The sequence below is a fragment of the Kazachstania africana genome, chromosome 10 (genome assembly GCF_000304475.1).
Source record: "Kazachstania africana CBS 2517 chromosome 10, complete genome".
In the NCBI taxonomy this organism is placed as follows: domain Eukaryota; kingdom Fungi; phylum Ascomycota; class Saccharomycetes; order Saccharomycetales; family Saccharomycetaceae; genus Kazachstania; species Kazachstania africana.
The window spans coordinates 437,887-450,371 of record NC_018949.1 but is presented as its reverse complement, the minus strand read 5'-3'; the positions used below and the strand labels follow the sequence as shown (position 1 = coordinate 450,371).

Sequence of the window (12,485 nt, the reverse complement as noted above, 5' to 3'; positions counted from 1 at the left end):
GTGAGTGATCGAGCTTGGACAAGAAACAGTGGCATGTGGCATTGACGTTGTGGCATTTTGCGGTGTAGATATGAATATTAATTACTTACTTATTTACTTACTTACGTTGAGGGCGTGCGTCCATTGATCGTAGTTGATCGAGCAAGACGTTTATCTGGTCGTGCCCGTCCTGTATGTTGAATATGGAGATTGTCTTGGAATTTTGAATTAGTTCGTAATGCGATGATCGTTGATCTGCTAGCTTTGCTGTGAAATCTGTTATATTTTTGATTTCAATAGTGTTGATTTTAAAATCGTCATCGTGGCTTAGAGAGTATGTGACAGAATATGGAGATGTATCGGTTGGATTTTCTAAAAGTTGTTTCAAATATTCGATGCTGTTGTAGTGTAAAATAGTTATAGTCTTGTGGTTGTTTAATTTGCATGACTTGATAAACGGTAAGATTTCTTCGTCAATCAAATTTGTTTGTGGATCTACTACTATGTGGAACCGTTTGTCTTCAATCGCGTTTGTGATTCCAATTAGCGTGATGTTATTAGTTAACTCGTTAATTTGGAATTGAAGATTTCGTGTTGTGGATTTTTCACAATACAACTTAGATCGTTGTTTATTGATTTCAATTTTCGTTGATTGAGCTTCCATGTCAATTTGATTTTTTTGTGATTTTTCTTTATCAAATTTAATTTGCTTTGCATTGAATTCATTTTGTAACTTCGGTATTATTAAATTATCCAATTCTTCTATTGTGAGGGTCAAAGTTTCCGAGTTCTTGGTTAAATCAAACATTTTAGATTGTAATTCACTGATTAAATTGGTCTTGACTAAGTTTTCATCTCTTAATTGGTCCAATTGATCGCAAAGGACCCTTTGTTCGCTGAGTAAACGATCCAATCTCTTTGATTTCTCAGATTTAAACGATTCAAAATTGGCTACCAATTCAGTTTGTTCAAATTCGTTACATTTTACAGAGTTGGAATTATTTATCGATTGGATATCCTTGGATAATTGCTTGACCGAGTCTTGGAACTCATTCATTTCACACTGTAAAGAGGCATCGGGTTTCAACTCATCTATTTCAATCAATTGATTTTCCATATCTCTTTTTTTGGTATAAACACCATCCATTAATTGATTTTCAAAACTTGAAATTTCTATTGAATGTAACAATTGTAAATTAATATTATTAAATTCATGATTTTTGATCAATTTTTCAATCTCGAGGGCAGTAAAGTTGATATCATTTTCCAAATGAGACAGATCTTCCTGTAATTCATTCAAATTTGTATCCTGATCGAGTAATAATTCTGATAAATTTGGTATCTTAGAATCGCGATACAATGTAATATCCTTTTCAATCTCCAATATAGAATTTTTGAAATGGTTAATATCCCTGAGTATCTTACGTTCTTTACTCTTAGCCAGTTCAATAGACGACTTGTCAGAGTACCTGATACTGTTGTTATTATTGAATTTATTAGTAACGTCTTTTAACATCGGTTGAGTCATTATCATTTCGCCTGAGATCTTGAGTCGTTTATTATTCGAGACATCCGACTGGAAGGATATCGTGGGTATCCTAGAGCTGCACATTGGGCCTTATATATATGAAAGATTGCACAGTGTTCAATTGCGTTTATAATCCAGACTCTTTTGAAACAAAGATGTCACATTTTGTTATGTAAACAAAAAAGTCGCTCTTAATGACATTCGATGCGTTCGTATGTGGTGATAGTATGGCATTACTGTGGCATCATTGGGAAACCCGGTGTGGCAATCATAAAGCGATGTGGCAACACTATTGCCACAGAAATGCCACACTATCACGAGAACTTCCAAAGATCAAACAACCTTCGACTCAACATCAACAGAATCACATCCAAACAACTTCAATGAACCTTCTCAGTTAAACCACATACGTCACGTGCCATCGCGATCCAAGCTCAAATCTTATAAGAAGCAGAACCGGAAAGCCTCCAATTTGAAAAGCAAGATACACCAAACAAGACACAAAACAACCACAGCAGGTAAACTAACGCCCACCACGATGTCCAGCCTACTATCTTCGTACGAGAGTGAATTCAAGTCACTATATGAACAGACAAAACTGATTCTTGAACAAGCTTCGTCTCTGAACACGTCGAAGAATGAGAGAAATTTGCAATTGTCGACCGTTGAACAGAACAAAGACGAGTTGTTAGAGCTTATTGAGTCCATGGACGTGGAAGTGAACAATCTGGGAAATACAACAGAACGTAATAGTTTCAAATCAAAACTTCGCGAGTACAAGAAACAAGTTCAACTGGAAATCAGCCAAAATTTAACCAAATTGATCGATTCAAGGGATAGAGACAATTTGTTTGGTGACCAGGCTTCCAGCGCATTGAATGAGGAACAGAGACAGCAATTGCTCTCCAACCATGCTATCTTGAGTAAGACTGGAGAAAGATTGCAAGATGCAAACAGAATAGCCAACGAGACGGAATCTGTTGGTGCACAGATAATGATGGATTTAAGATCACAGAGAGAAACGCTAGAAAATTCAAGAAACACTCTATTTCAAGCGGACTCGTACGTGGACAAGTCTATCACCACGTTGAAGACAATGAGTAGACGTCTCATTGCCAACAAATTCATCAGCTATGCCATCATTGCCGTTTTGATCTTACTAATCTTACTGGTTTTATTCTCAAAATTCCATTGAGGTGGGAAAAAATTGTATCGTCATTTTCTTCTTCCAGCCGGTGGAAACGAAAAAATTCACTCATCACCAACTATATAAAGAGAGTGGAACATCGTTGTAGTGGAGCTTAGCAGGTTCAAGTCAGTTAACAAATATGGACACAATACTGGAGAAGTTAAAGAAGAACGTTTTTTCCGAATTCGATTTGCAAAATGGTATAAGATTGGTCATTATCGTCGGGGGATATATCCTTTTCAGAAACCTGGCCACTAGACAACTGTCAAAGAAACAACTGGAACAACAGGTACGTGATGATGAAAGAAGAATAAGCGAGGAAAGAGTAGAAAAGTTGATAGAGAAGCCTGAAGATGAGCAAACTAGTTACGAATTTGGCTGGGGTAATAAGACTAGACACAGGGTGCAAAAGCAACGTGATCTGTTTGAACAGGCTGTAGACAGATTAAAACAAAACAGTCAGCAAAATACCAATGATTCAGATGATGATATTGCTGATTTGCTAGAAGATTGAACACGTTCTCACGTTTCCATCCATATATATACATATATATGTATAATAATATACCACTCTAATGAATATAAGCAAGCAATGCGTAATATCGTATTCCCGACGGCTATTGTACTATACACTTCACCGTAAGTGTCCCACTCCCAGTGTTTCAGTGTATGTGCTTCCACCTTGTAACCACCGTTGAATATACAATTTTTTTCTTTGAGTGAAAATTTCAGCCATAAGTCAAACCTCATCGATCAATATCATCAACTAGAAAACATCCAATAAACAACCCATAACGATGAGTTTCCGTAGAGGAGGTGCCGCTGGTGGCAACCAGAGACAGGCGTTACCCTTTGGTCTGGCCTATACCGATGTTAGTGAGGCTCATGAGACCGAATTTCCATCTATACCATTACCTGTAAATAATCCAATGAATGATACTGAAAAGTCCATCGCTTTAAACTATATCAACCTAAATAATGTTATAAACGATGGTCCGTTCCACACGGGAACCACAGCAGAAGCAAGTCAGGATAATGGTTCTATAGAAAGATACTCTGATAAGTATTCAAAGAAGAAAAACGTTGGTACTGTATCTATCGATGATTTCCCATTCCACATCCAAAACTTCCCATCTGAGTTATATAACGTCATGGGTATAAATAAGAAGAAGAAAAAGACCCTACTGCTTTCAAAATCTAAGATGAATGAACTTGATATCTTTACAGGTGCAAAGACAGATGGTAGTGCAATTAATGGATTATCCATGCTAGAAAAGTTCAAAGAACTTGCGGAAGACGCTGAAGACGATAATGACAATGAAAAGAAGGATAATGAAGATGAAAATGTCGTCTCAGATAATAATTTCGACGATGATGAGGATGACGACGACGATTATAACGCTGAGAAATATTTCGATGATGGTGACGATGATGGTTACGGCAATGAGGATGATTATGGCGATGAACCTGCCTTTTAAAATACTCATTATTAATACTTTCTTTCAACATATATATATATATATATATATATCTATTTACATGTGCATTCCTTCCTCTCTTTACCTGTTTACAAACTAAAAACTTTTCAAGATTCGTATTTCGAAATTAAATAGTATTCCTCCCATAACATATCTCTGGGACATCTCTTGGGCGGTAGCTTTGGACCAAGTACTGACATTATATGCGGTTGTAGGTACCAATTTTCCATAGACTCGGATAAAGTCTTTGAATCCTTAAGCCATTTACCTTTACCAATATAACCTGTCATATTAATATTGTTAGTAGGAAAATAGCGTTGCTCTCTCAGCAGTCTCGTGTCTTCTTCCTTAATTACTACCGTGGGTTGCTGTTCGCCTATATCTGTGATTCCATGCTTATACTCCTCGACATAATAGTCAGGATCACAAGTAACATTTGGCATTTCGTCGAGATCGTAAATGATAGCATCGTCACTGGGATCCTCGTGAACATCTTGCGCTCCTCTATGGAACAATCTCTCCCGAATAGAATGAAATTTGAAATGTTTCTTAGTTGAGATATTCTCAACAAATACGTCAGAATTTCTACCGCCATTTAATTGCTGCGTTTTATATTTAAGAATCCGCTTGTTCTTTGGTTTTAAAGGTAAAAAAGGTGTAATGGAAGAAAACTTCAAATCTACTTGGTATTTCAAATGAATTTGACTATTAAATTCCAAAATAACGTCTTTCCAAGTTTCGCTGTAGTCATCAGATGCATCAATGAGATTCTCGTCTAAATTATAGCAACATGATTCCAACAAATGACGGCTTCTTCTCCCACTTTGAAGAAACTTACTTCTTTCAAACAAAAACAATTCCAATATTGTACCATCCAGGTTCATAGTCCCATGGTAGTTGAAGTCAATGGCTACGCTAAATTCATCACCGGCTGAAACCCCAGTAAATCTTAAACAAACCTCATCACCAATTTTCAAAACAACATATTGACCAGGCTTTAAATTTTCTATTCCTCGAACATTTTTTACTGATATAAGTAGAGTACCATCTTTGTTCATAGCAATGTGACAGTGTACTTTTTGCGGGAGTAATGTTTTACAGGATCGATGCTTTGCAGTGGCATTAGCATATTTATATACTGGCTAAGCCAAAAAAAAAATGGCGTAATGCGCCTTCTTGTCGTTACATAATGCTAAACGTGATACATGAATAAATAAACATACAACCATAAATTATATTTTCAGAATTGTAGTGGAGGTGGTCTACGAGTGGGAGATATGGAATTCTGTCTTGAATGGTACGTTGTGGGCATTGGAGGTAATTTTGGTGATTTTGAATGTCTATTGGAACTCTGTCTCGGTAGAGGTGGTAACTCCGGCTGCATCTTTGCGTATCTAGCCGGAGATCGCGGCCTTGAGGATGATATATCTCTTCTACTATGTCTTTCTTCCTCTTCTTCTTCCTCATCGCTTAACGACGTAACACCTATTGCCTTTTGTAATGCCTTGATGTCAACTGTATTTTCCTCGGCGGTGTTTTCGTTTGATGCATTGGGATTCTTGAAGATGTTGATACGTTCCTTAAGTTTCTTCAAATTGGCAAAATGGAATTTCGTATCAGATGTGGTGGTGATGTTAGTCTCCTGTGACAGTGACGTGTTGTTTGTACCCACAGATGACATTAAGGCTGGCGATAGACCTGAAGACCTATCAGACAACCTCGAAGAGGATGATATAATAGAGCTACTTAACACACTGACATTGTTAGAATAAGCTCCCTGCCTGTGATCAGAAATATTATTCCCAAACGTGGGGGTTACTTGTCTCATTTCACTAGCATGTGTATATTCATTACCAGTATCAACCTTAGGAGAAGCTCCTGAGGCGATAGTAATATTGTCACTAGGCAAGGGAGGAATGAGTCTTCTGGCCATAGACGCATCTAACCTTTCGAAATCTCTGTTTCTTTTGTCTTTGTACATTTTTGGTGCTGCCGGTTGGAAGGTCAACTCGATGAAAATTGTTCCTGCAAATTCGTTGTGGTTCCTCTTCATTTCGTACCATTTACAGTACCCTTCTTTAGGATCAGCCCTGATGCCATTTACAAGGTCCACTTCACAGCGTCCTATAAATAATGGTGTTTTCTTTTTCCTATCACAATAGGCTTCCACTTGCATGAGTGGTCGTACATCTGGGGTCATTTCAAACTTCTCTAAGTAATTAAACACCGGATTCTGACCAGCTCGAAATAAAGTCTCACTCTCCCTACTCATATGAGATACTCTCAACCTAAGCAGCACATTTTGTTTATCGATCTTGGTCAAATTTGGTAGATCTCTCGCTTTACTGACATAAACAGAAAGAGTGCCTTGAGTACCAGTAAATATCTCCTCAGACATGGTGTACCCTAGTAATTTATACCTGGCTTCACGAATACTGTTCTTGTTTATTTACACTTTTAGGATCAGCTTTACTAGTCAATTTTCTTTTATTTTTTCAATGTTTTGATTTCTCGAGATGTTTACAACAACGCGGAAATTATACTATATTAGTCTACTAAAGACGTACATATATATGACAGCACGTATGAATCGTCAGTACGGTTGATATCTACTTCCATAGCTGCTCGAGCCTTTTGGGCCTTGCGGCAATCTTTGCTTATCGGCATTGGCGGGCTTTCGGGTGCTACTACCGCTGGTGCTGCTGCTGTTGCCAAATCTGGAGCGGTCGTTACGATTACTGTCGCCTTGATAAGATGGTCTTTGTTGATGTTGTTGCTGGAATTGTCTTCCTTGATCGCCTGTATCAGACTTGAATCTTTTAGGCGCTCTGTCTTCTGACCTCTGCGCTGGTCCTCTTGGTTGAGAAGACGTTCTATTTTGATGGTTTTGGGGTTTGGAAGACGGTTTTTCAGGGAACTTCATAGCACGAGGTGCTGTTGGGGACTTCATTCTCAGTGGCGCCTTTGGTGCATTTCCTGACATTCTGTCTTCCTGGGGCGTTATTTGTCTAGTTGTCCTACTACCGCCTCTTTCTAATGATCTATCACTATTGTATCTACTTGTCTTTCTTGAAGGTTCGATATTTTGTTCAGTATACATTTCACCTGCAGATACGTTAGATTGTCTTGTAATTGAACCCATAGCATACTCTAATTCGTTTAACTTCCGCTTGAAATCTGGGTGTCTTGGATTATTAACTAATGAGCTGAAATACTTGCTCAACAAGCCGAATATCGATGCACGATACTCGCGCATGGGGCTGTCTTTCCTTCTAAGTTCTTTGAACTCTGAAATCATATCAGGATCTTCAAGATAAGTTGAAGCACGGTTCAGGTTATTTGTCTGTAAACTATAAATCACTTCTTCAAAATTATTAAAAACTTTTGGTAAAGACCAGCGAGGTTTCCTCCTTTCCTTGGGAACTTCTTTCACCTCAGGTTCATTTTCTCTTCTCAACTTATTTATTTCTAGTTTCTTTCTAATCTCCTGTTGTTTTGCCTCATTACTTATCATTGTCTCATATATTCTAATCTCCTCTAATTCTAAATCGCGTTTGGCTTTCTCTTCTGATTCTTCTTCGTTCAAATCACAAAGCTCATCTAATTGTAGAGATTCTTTCCTCAAACGAGCTTTCAAATGACCAATTAATGCATTGGTTGGAAGTTTGATGTCTTCTCTTTGTTCATTAACCAAGTTTTGTTCTAATAACTTGTAAAGTAATTTGATCTGGGAATCAACAATAGGGAAAACGTCGGAAACATACCTCATAAATTCAATACCATTTCTAATCGACATGTAATTCTTTTCACCTAATAGGTCTATCAGTTGATTGACCAGACTTGTGTGCCAATTGTATAGCTCACGTTTATCACTATTGGACAATTCACCGTTGACTCTCATTTTTTCAAATGAATCCAAAAATCTGGTAAAAAAGATACCCAAATTTCCTGCCTCAGAAATTGTACATGAAAAAAGGAGTGTACTTAAAATATTCGAGTTCACTAGAATGTCGTACACTTTCATAGATTGCTCAATTGTGAAAGCCTGTGAAAGAAAATAAGATGAGTAAAGCGCATCAGAAGGAGAAAACAAAACCCTTGGAACAATACAATATTGGATAAGAGATGTCATCCCTGAGTCTGAGACGGACTCTGACCAAACTTTTGATTTTCCATCGAGCATAGTACGAACTTTATTAAATGTACGTTGATGGGAAATGCATGTCGTCATAACTTCTTTTATTTGATTCAATAAGGACTGTTTCTTTCTTTTTGAAATGTCCCCGGCTATTTCTCCCTCTAATGTAGCTTTTCTCTCATCATAAAGAGACCTGTCAAAGTGTATATCATATAACGATAATTTCCAAAATACTGTGAATAAATCCCTTGATATTCTTTCAAAATGGACCCCTTCAAAATCTGTCTCATTCAAAGTTTCTTCAAAGGAGTCAATATAAGTTGCATCCGTATCCTTTTCACTTTCTTCACGCTCTCTGTTTTTTTGATCCATGTAGTCTCTCCAAATATGAAAGACCCATGGAGTTGAGAAACCAAACTGTCGGATCAAAATATCAAAGGATAATACATTATCTATAAAGTCATCACTGCTACCAAAAATAAATTTCACCAATTCAATGAAAGAATATAGCAGAGTATTCATTTCATCGCATCTGGCCGATAAAATTTTATAATGTGCCTCCTGTGTATTGGCTTTTAAATTCAGATTGTACAATAGTACCATAATCTCACTTATGGCACTTTCTCTAGAAAATAATTTCACTAAGTTTGATCCTAGTTCAGAATTTGCATCTCTTGAATCAAAGATAAGCTTCCTTGCAGCCTGTTTCAGTGGCTCTCCAGAATTTAGCATCAGCAGTTGTCTTACGTTAACATTATTTACATCCCTGATGCCAGCAACAGTAGTGATCAATTCCTTTAAAATTGAGACAGCTATAATATTTCCTTGATGTAATGTCTTGATAATATAAATGATAATATTAGACAAGTCGACATTAGGACAGTTTTTTGCTAATCCAGATATGAAAGTTGACAACCTTTGAACCCATTGAGCTTGGTTGACACCATCTTCTTGGATAGCGGACCGTGGTTGAGTTAAGCGCAATAGTAATACGTATTGTAAAACATCATAAGCAAAATTATTAAAAAACTTTGCCGTATAGATTACAAGTTCGGATACTTTATCGTAGTTTTCAATCTGTTTAAGTACAGGAACCAAAGTTGCTAGCGGATTTAATGACACAATGTCAGATAATTTTCTTGATTCTTTATCGATGGTATCTGTACTCAAGGACTTTAAGATACTTCTAGCTTCTCTTTCAGATTTGTTAAAATTAGCCTTCAAGATCAAAGAATCCTGTGATGTTTTTGTAAGCATTTCGTTATAAATGAAGTATCGTTTTTCAAATGAAAAACAGCTCATTAAAGAGTAAATTTCATCAGCTACTATTGGGTTAGTGTACTCCATTGGTATCGTTGGGAAGAGGAATTTTCTTAGATAATCGGTCCATTTATCGATGGTTTGAGAATTATCCTCAGTGCTATTTTGAATATCGGAAATACCAATACGACATAGTTTACTTAGCAATGTTGAATTTTGAGCCAAATATGGGCCACATAAAGCGTAGAATTCATGACTGATTGTGAAGAGATCTTCTACGGTGGTAACCTGCTCAATATTATCCGACCATTCTGGGAAATAAAATACAAATTTATTATTGAGTTCCAATGAACAGTAAGGGTCATGAGATTTTGTTTCTTGTAGTAATCTTGGTTTTTGACTCATTAACGAAGTCTCAGATGATGACACTAGCAAAGAACACCCAAGGTTCGACAATTTGGTGTAACCTGTTTTTTCATATAATGTTTCGATTACGTATTTGAAAATTCGAGTAACATGTTTTCCAATTGATGGATCAATGTATAGAACTTCTGGATTTCTTTTTATGATGTTTGAAGAAGCGGCTAAGCATCCATGAATTAATAAACTCTTCAAGAATTCTATCTTACCATTATTTTTCATATTATCAGCTACAGTTTTTTCATTTTCTTTCGTTTCCATCTCCTGCTTTCCCTTCGATGTTTCATTCTTTGAATTTTCAGCGTCCAAATCATCTTCTCTCTTAGCAGCAGTATCTTTATCATCTATATTTTCATCATCACCTGAATCTGTCAATGCAGCAGCCATTGCTAGTGGGTTTTCAACGCCCTTCATAGATTCCTTTTCTAAATTTGTCTTAATATTGTTAATGAATTCATTTAATGATTCAGTAGTGGGAGCAATATTATCCCAAATGATATCTGGATCGAGTATCTCATATTTGACTAGAATAGCACAGAGGTCATAGTAGTGATCAGGCGGGCTATTGCCATTTAAAGTAAATGAGACAACATTTGCTAAAGTAATATTTTTATCATTTATCTTGATGAAATCAGAATGTTGTAAAAATTCCACTACAAATTTATAGTTGTCCGTTATAAATTCACTAGATATCAGTAAGAAAAGATCTAAACATCTCATAGTATCTAATGAGTACTTACCAATGATGTAGTACATTTCATTGATGTAATAAGGAATCTTTGCAAATTTGTCGTTATCATTGAAGATTAGTGTGAAAAAAGTGGTCAATTGAGAAAATCCAACAGAATTTTCAGTTAAAAGGTTATATTTCTTCAATTCGTATTTAGATTTCTTTAGAAGATGTTTCAACAATTGAGTCTGTCCACGAGTGGTCAATTTACTTGACAGCCAACTAAATTTGAAGATTTCATCATGGATGGAAGGAGTCAATTTGATCAGGTCGATAAGATCCTTTTCATCAGATAAAATCTTCGGTAGTACATGAGTAGTAGCAATGAACATTTTACCTACTATAGCAGATGAGTCGGTGGACTGGACCTGAGAAAGTTTTTCAATTAAATCAGCGATCCGTTCAACTTTGATAGAAGAAAGTTGAAACAATTCTATAAATAATGATTTTAACCACTGTGCTCTTTCTGAATTGTTTGTAAATTCTTTGAACTCATCACATAACTTCTTAACATGGGCGTCCCAGTTAGCTATTGAGTCTTGATCGAAGAGTTTTTGCTCTACTTGTATCAAATCTTGACCGGATGCCAATTGATTGATTCTACTAATCAATGCTGACGAAGACATGTTTATTTCAGATAGCAGGAAAAGGAGTCTGGTTCACACAAAAACGGTTGCAGAGCCTGATTTGACTGTAATCAACGTAAAGCAGTGGTATTTACTTCTATATTCAACTGCGAAACTTGTTTCTGAAAGATGCTATTTTTCACCTATGTAAATGAAAATATCCCGCCGCGAGTTGTCCCATGCTATGCTGATAGCGATCAACTGGGTGGTAACTACGATGGGCCAGTGGCCTGCAGGTATGAGATAAGTTAGTTATGGCTGAGACGAGAAGCCTACTGTCTTGCAAGGAAATCTCTGCGATGAGAGGTAAGGAATTTACGTAAGAAGGACAGTAAGGAGAACGAAAACTATTGATTCTACAAACAAGACTGTTCTGTCCACTTGTTAGCTGCACAGCTGCACACCACAAGTCCAGTTAGTTTTAACCAAACATCTGTCCATAGGTGGGTGTCGTTTTTACCATAAATATATGAGACTATCCATCAATAAGGAATTCGATTTTCACAAGAAAAACTTTTCAACTACAAGGCATTCCATCTAATCAAGCAGAGGAGAAGCAGAGTTGATTCGAATAGGAGATGGTATGTTATATTTGCTGTGATCTATTTATAACAGTGGTTCATTAATTTACTAACAGGTGAAACAGTCTGATAAGCAACGACAAAGACAGGTATTTCAAACTTTCAAGCAGAAATACGTTGGTTTGGGAACTGAAGACACCATGAAGGAAGACTGGTTGAGCAACGTTCGGAAGGACACGTACACGAACATACAAGGCCATTCTGCCATGCTGGAGTATGTGACGATCGCCACTGATGGAATGACAAGTAAGAAAGACATGCGGATGAGTCTCCTGAAGAAGATGGTCGACACAGAGGAAAAGAATTAATCGACGTGTGGTGAATAACCACACTGATGAGACTTCCTCTGGTGATACGGTCTTGCTATGGCCATCAATTTGCCAACATGGTGGTCATCTCAACACTGTATATGCATCCTATCCAGTTTCCGTTTTTGGACGTAATTTGCCTGTTTTGGCTGCCTGATGCAGACTACTTCTCCCAATGAGGAAACACCTACGTGAGGCATGATTTGAGTTCAACCCTACTTTTCTTTTAGGGATATATTTCCTATTTA

At 36.9% G+C, this 12,485-nt stretch overlaps 8 protein-coding genes across 8 annotated transcripts; 4 read left to right on the top strand and 4 right to left on the bottom strand.

Moving 5' to 3' along the window:
* Window positions 1–97: 97 nt before the first annotated feature.
* Window positions 98–1,591, bottom strand: CIK1 (Cik1p; the record flags this gene model as incomplete). Its single annotated transcript, XM_003959386.1, has 1 exon — window positions 98–1,591. The coding sequence occupies one exon, from the start codon at window positions 1,589–1,591 to the stop codon at window positions 98–100; it is 1,494 nt and encodes a 497-aa protein (XP_003959435.1).
* Window positions 1,592–2,045: 454 nt separating this feature from the next.
* Window positions 2,046–2,702, top strand: VTI1 (v-SNARE protein VTI1; the record flags this gene model as incomplete). Its single annotated transcript, XM_003959385.1, has 1 exon — window positions 2,046–2,702. One exon carries the CDS (start codon window positions 2,046–2,048, stop codon window positions 2,700–2,702), a length of 657 nt encoding a protein of 218 aa, XP_003959434.1.
* Window positions 2,703–2,835: 133 nt separating this feature from the next.
* Window positions 2,836–3,210, top strand: PGA2 (Pga2p; the record flags this gene model as incomplete). The annotated part of the gene is made up of 1 exon (XM_003959384.1): window positions 2,836–3,210. The coding sequence occupies one exon, from the start codon at window positions 2,836–2,838 to the stop codon at window positions 3,208–3,210; it is 375 nt and encodes a 124-aa protein (XP_003959433.1).
* Window positions 3,211–3,493: 283 nt separating this feature from the next.
* RPC31 (DNA-directed RNA polymerase III subunit C31) lies at window positions 3,494–4,174 on the top strand (the record flags this gene model as incomplete). Its single annotated transcript, XM_003959383.1, has 1 exon — window positions 3,494–4,174. The coding sequence occupies one exon, from the start codon at window positions 3,494–3,496 to the stop codon at window positions 4,172–4,174; it is 681 nt and encodes a 226-aa protein (XP_003959432.1).
* Window positions 4,175–4,281: 107 nt separating this feature from the next.
* KAFR0J02320 (uncharacterized protein) lies at window positions 4,282–5,232 on the bottom strand (the record flags this gene model as incomplete). Its single annotated transcript, XM_003959382.1, has 1 exon — window positions 4,282–5,232. One exon carries the CDS (start codon window positions 5,230–5,232, stop codon window positions 4,282–4,284), a length of 951 nt encoding a protein of 316 aa, XP_003959431.1.
* Window positions 5,233–5,414: 182 nt separating this feature from the next.
* On the bottom strand, window positions 5,415–6,572 carry INN1 (Inn1p; the record flags this gene model as incomplete). The annotated part of the gene is made up of 1 exon (XM_003959381.1): window positions 5,415–6,572. One exon carries the CDS (start codon window positions 6,570–6,572, stop codon window positions 5,415–5,417), a length of 1,158 nt encoding a protein of 385 aa, XP_003959430.1.
* Window positions 6,573–6,767: 195 nt separating this feature from the next.
* Window positions 6,768–11,348, bottom strand: THO2 (Tho2p; the record flags this gene model as incomplete). The annotated part of the gene is made up of 1 exon (XM_003959380.1): window positions 6,768–11,348. The coding sequence occupies one exon, from the start codon at window positions 11,346–11,348 to the stop codon at window positions 6,768–6,770; it is 4,581 nt and encodes a 1,526-aa protein (XP_003959429.1).
* Window positions 11,349–11,926: 578 nt separating this feature from the next.
* Window positions 11,927–12,237, top strand: YSF3 (U2 snRNP complex subunit YSF3; the record flags this gene model as incomplete). Its single annotated transcript, XM_003959379.1, has 2 exons — window positions 11,927–11,929; window positions 11,995–12,237. 2 exons carry the CDS (start codon window positions 11,927–11,929, stop codon window positions 12,235–12,237), a joined length of 246 nt encoding a protein of 81 aa, XP_003959428.1.
* Window positions 12,238–12,485: the final 248 nt, after the last annotated feature.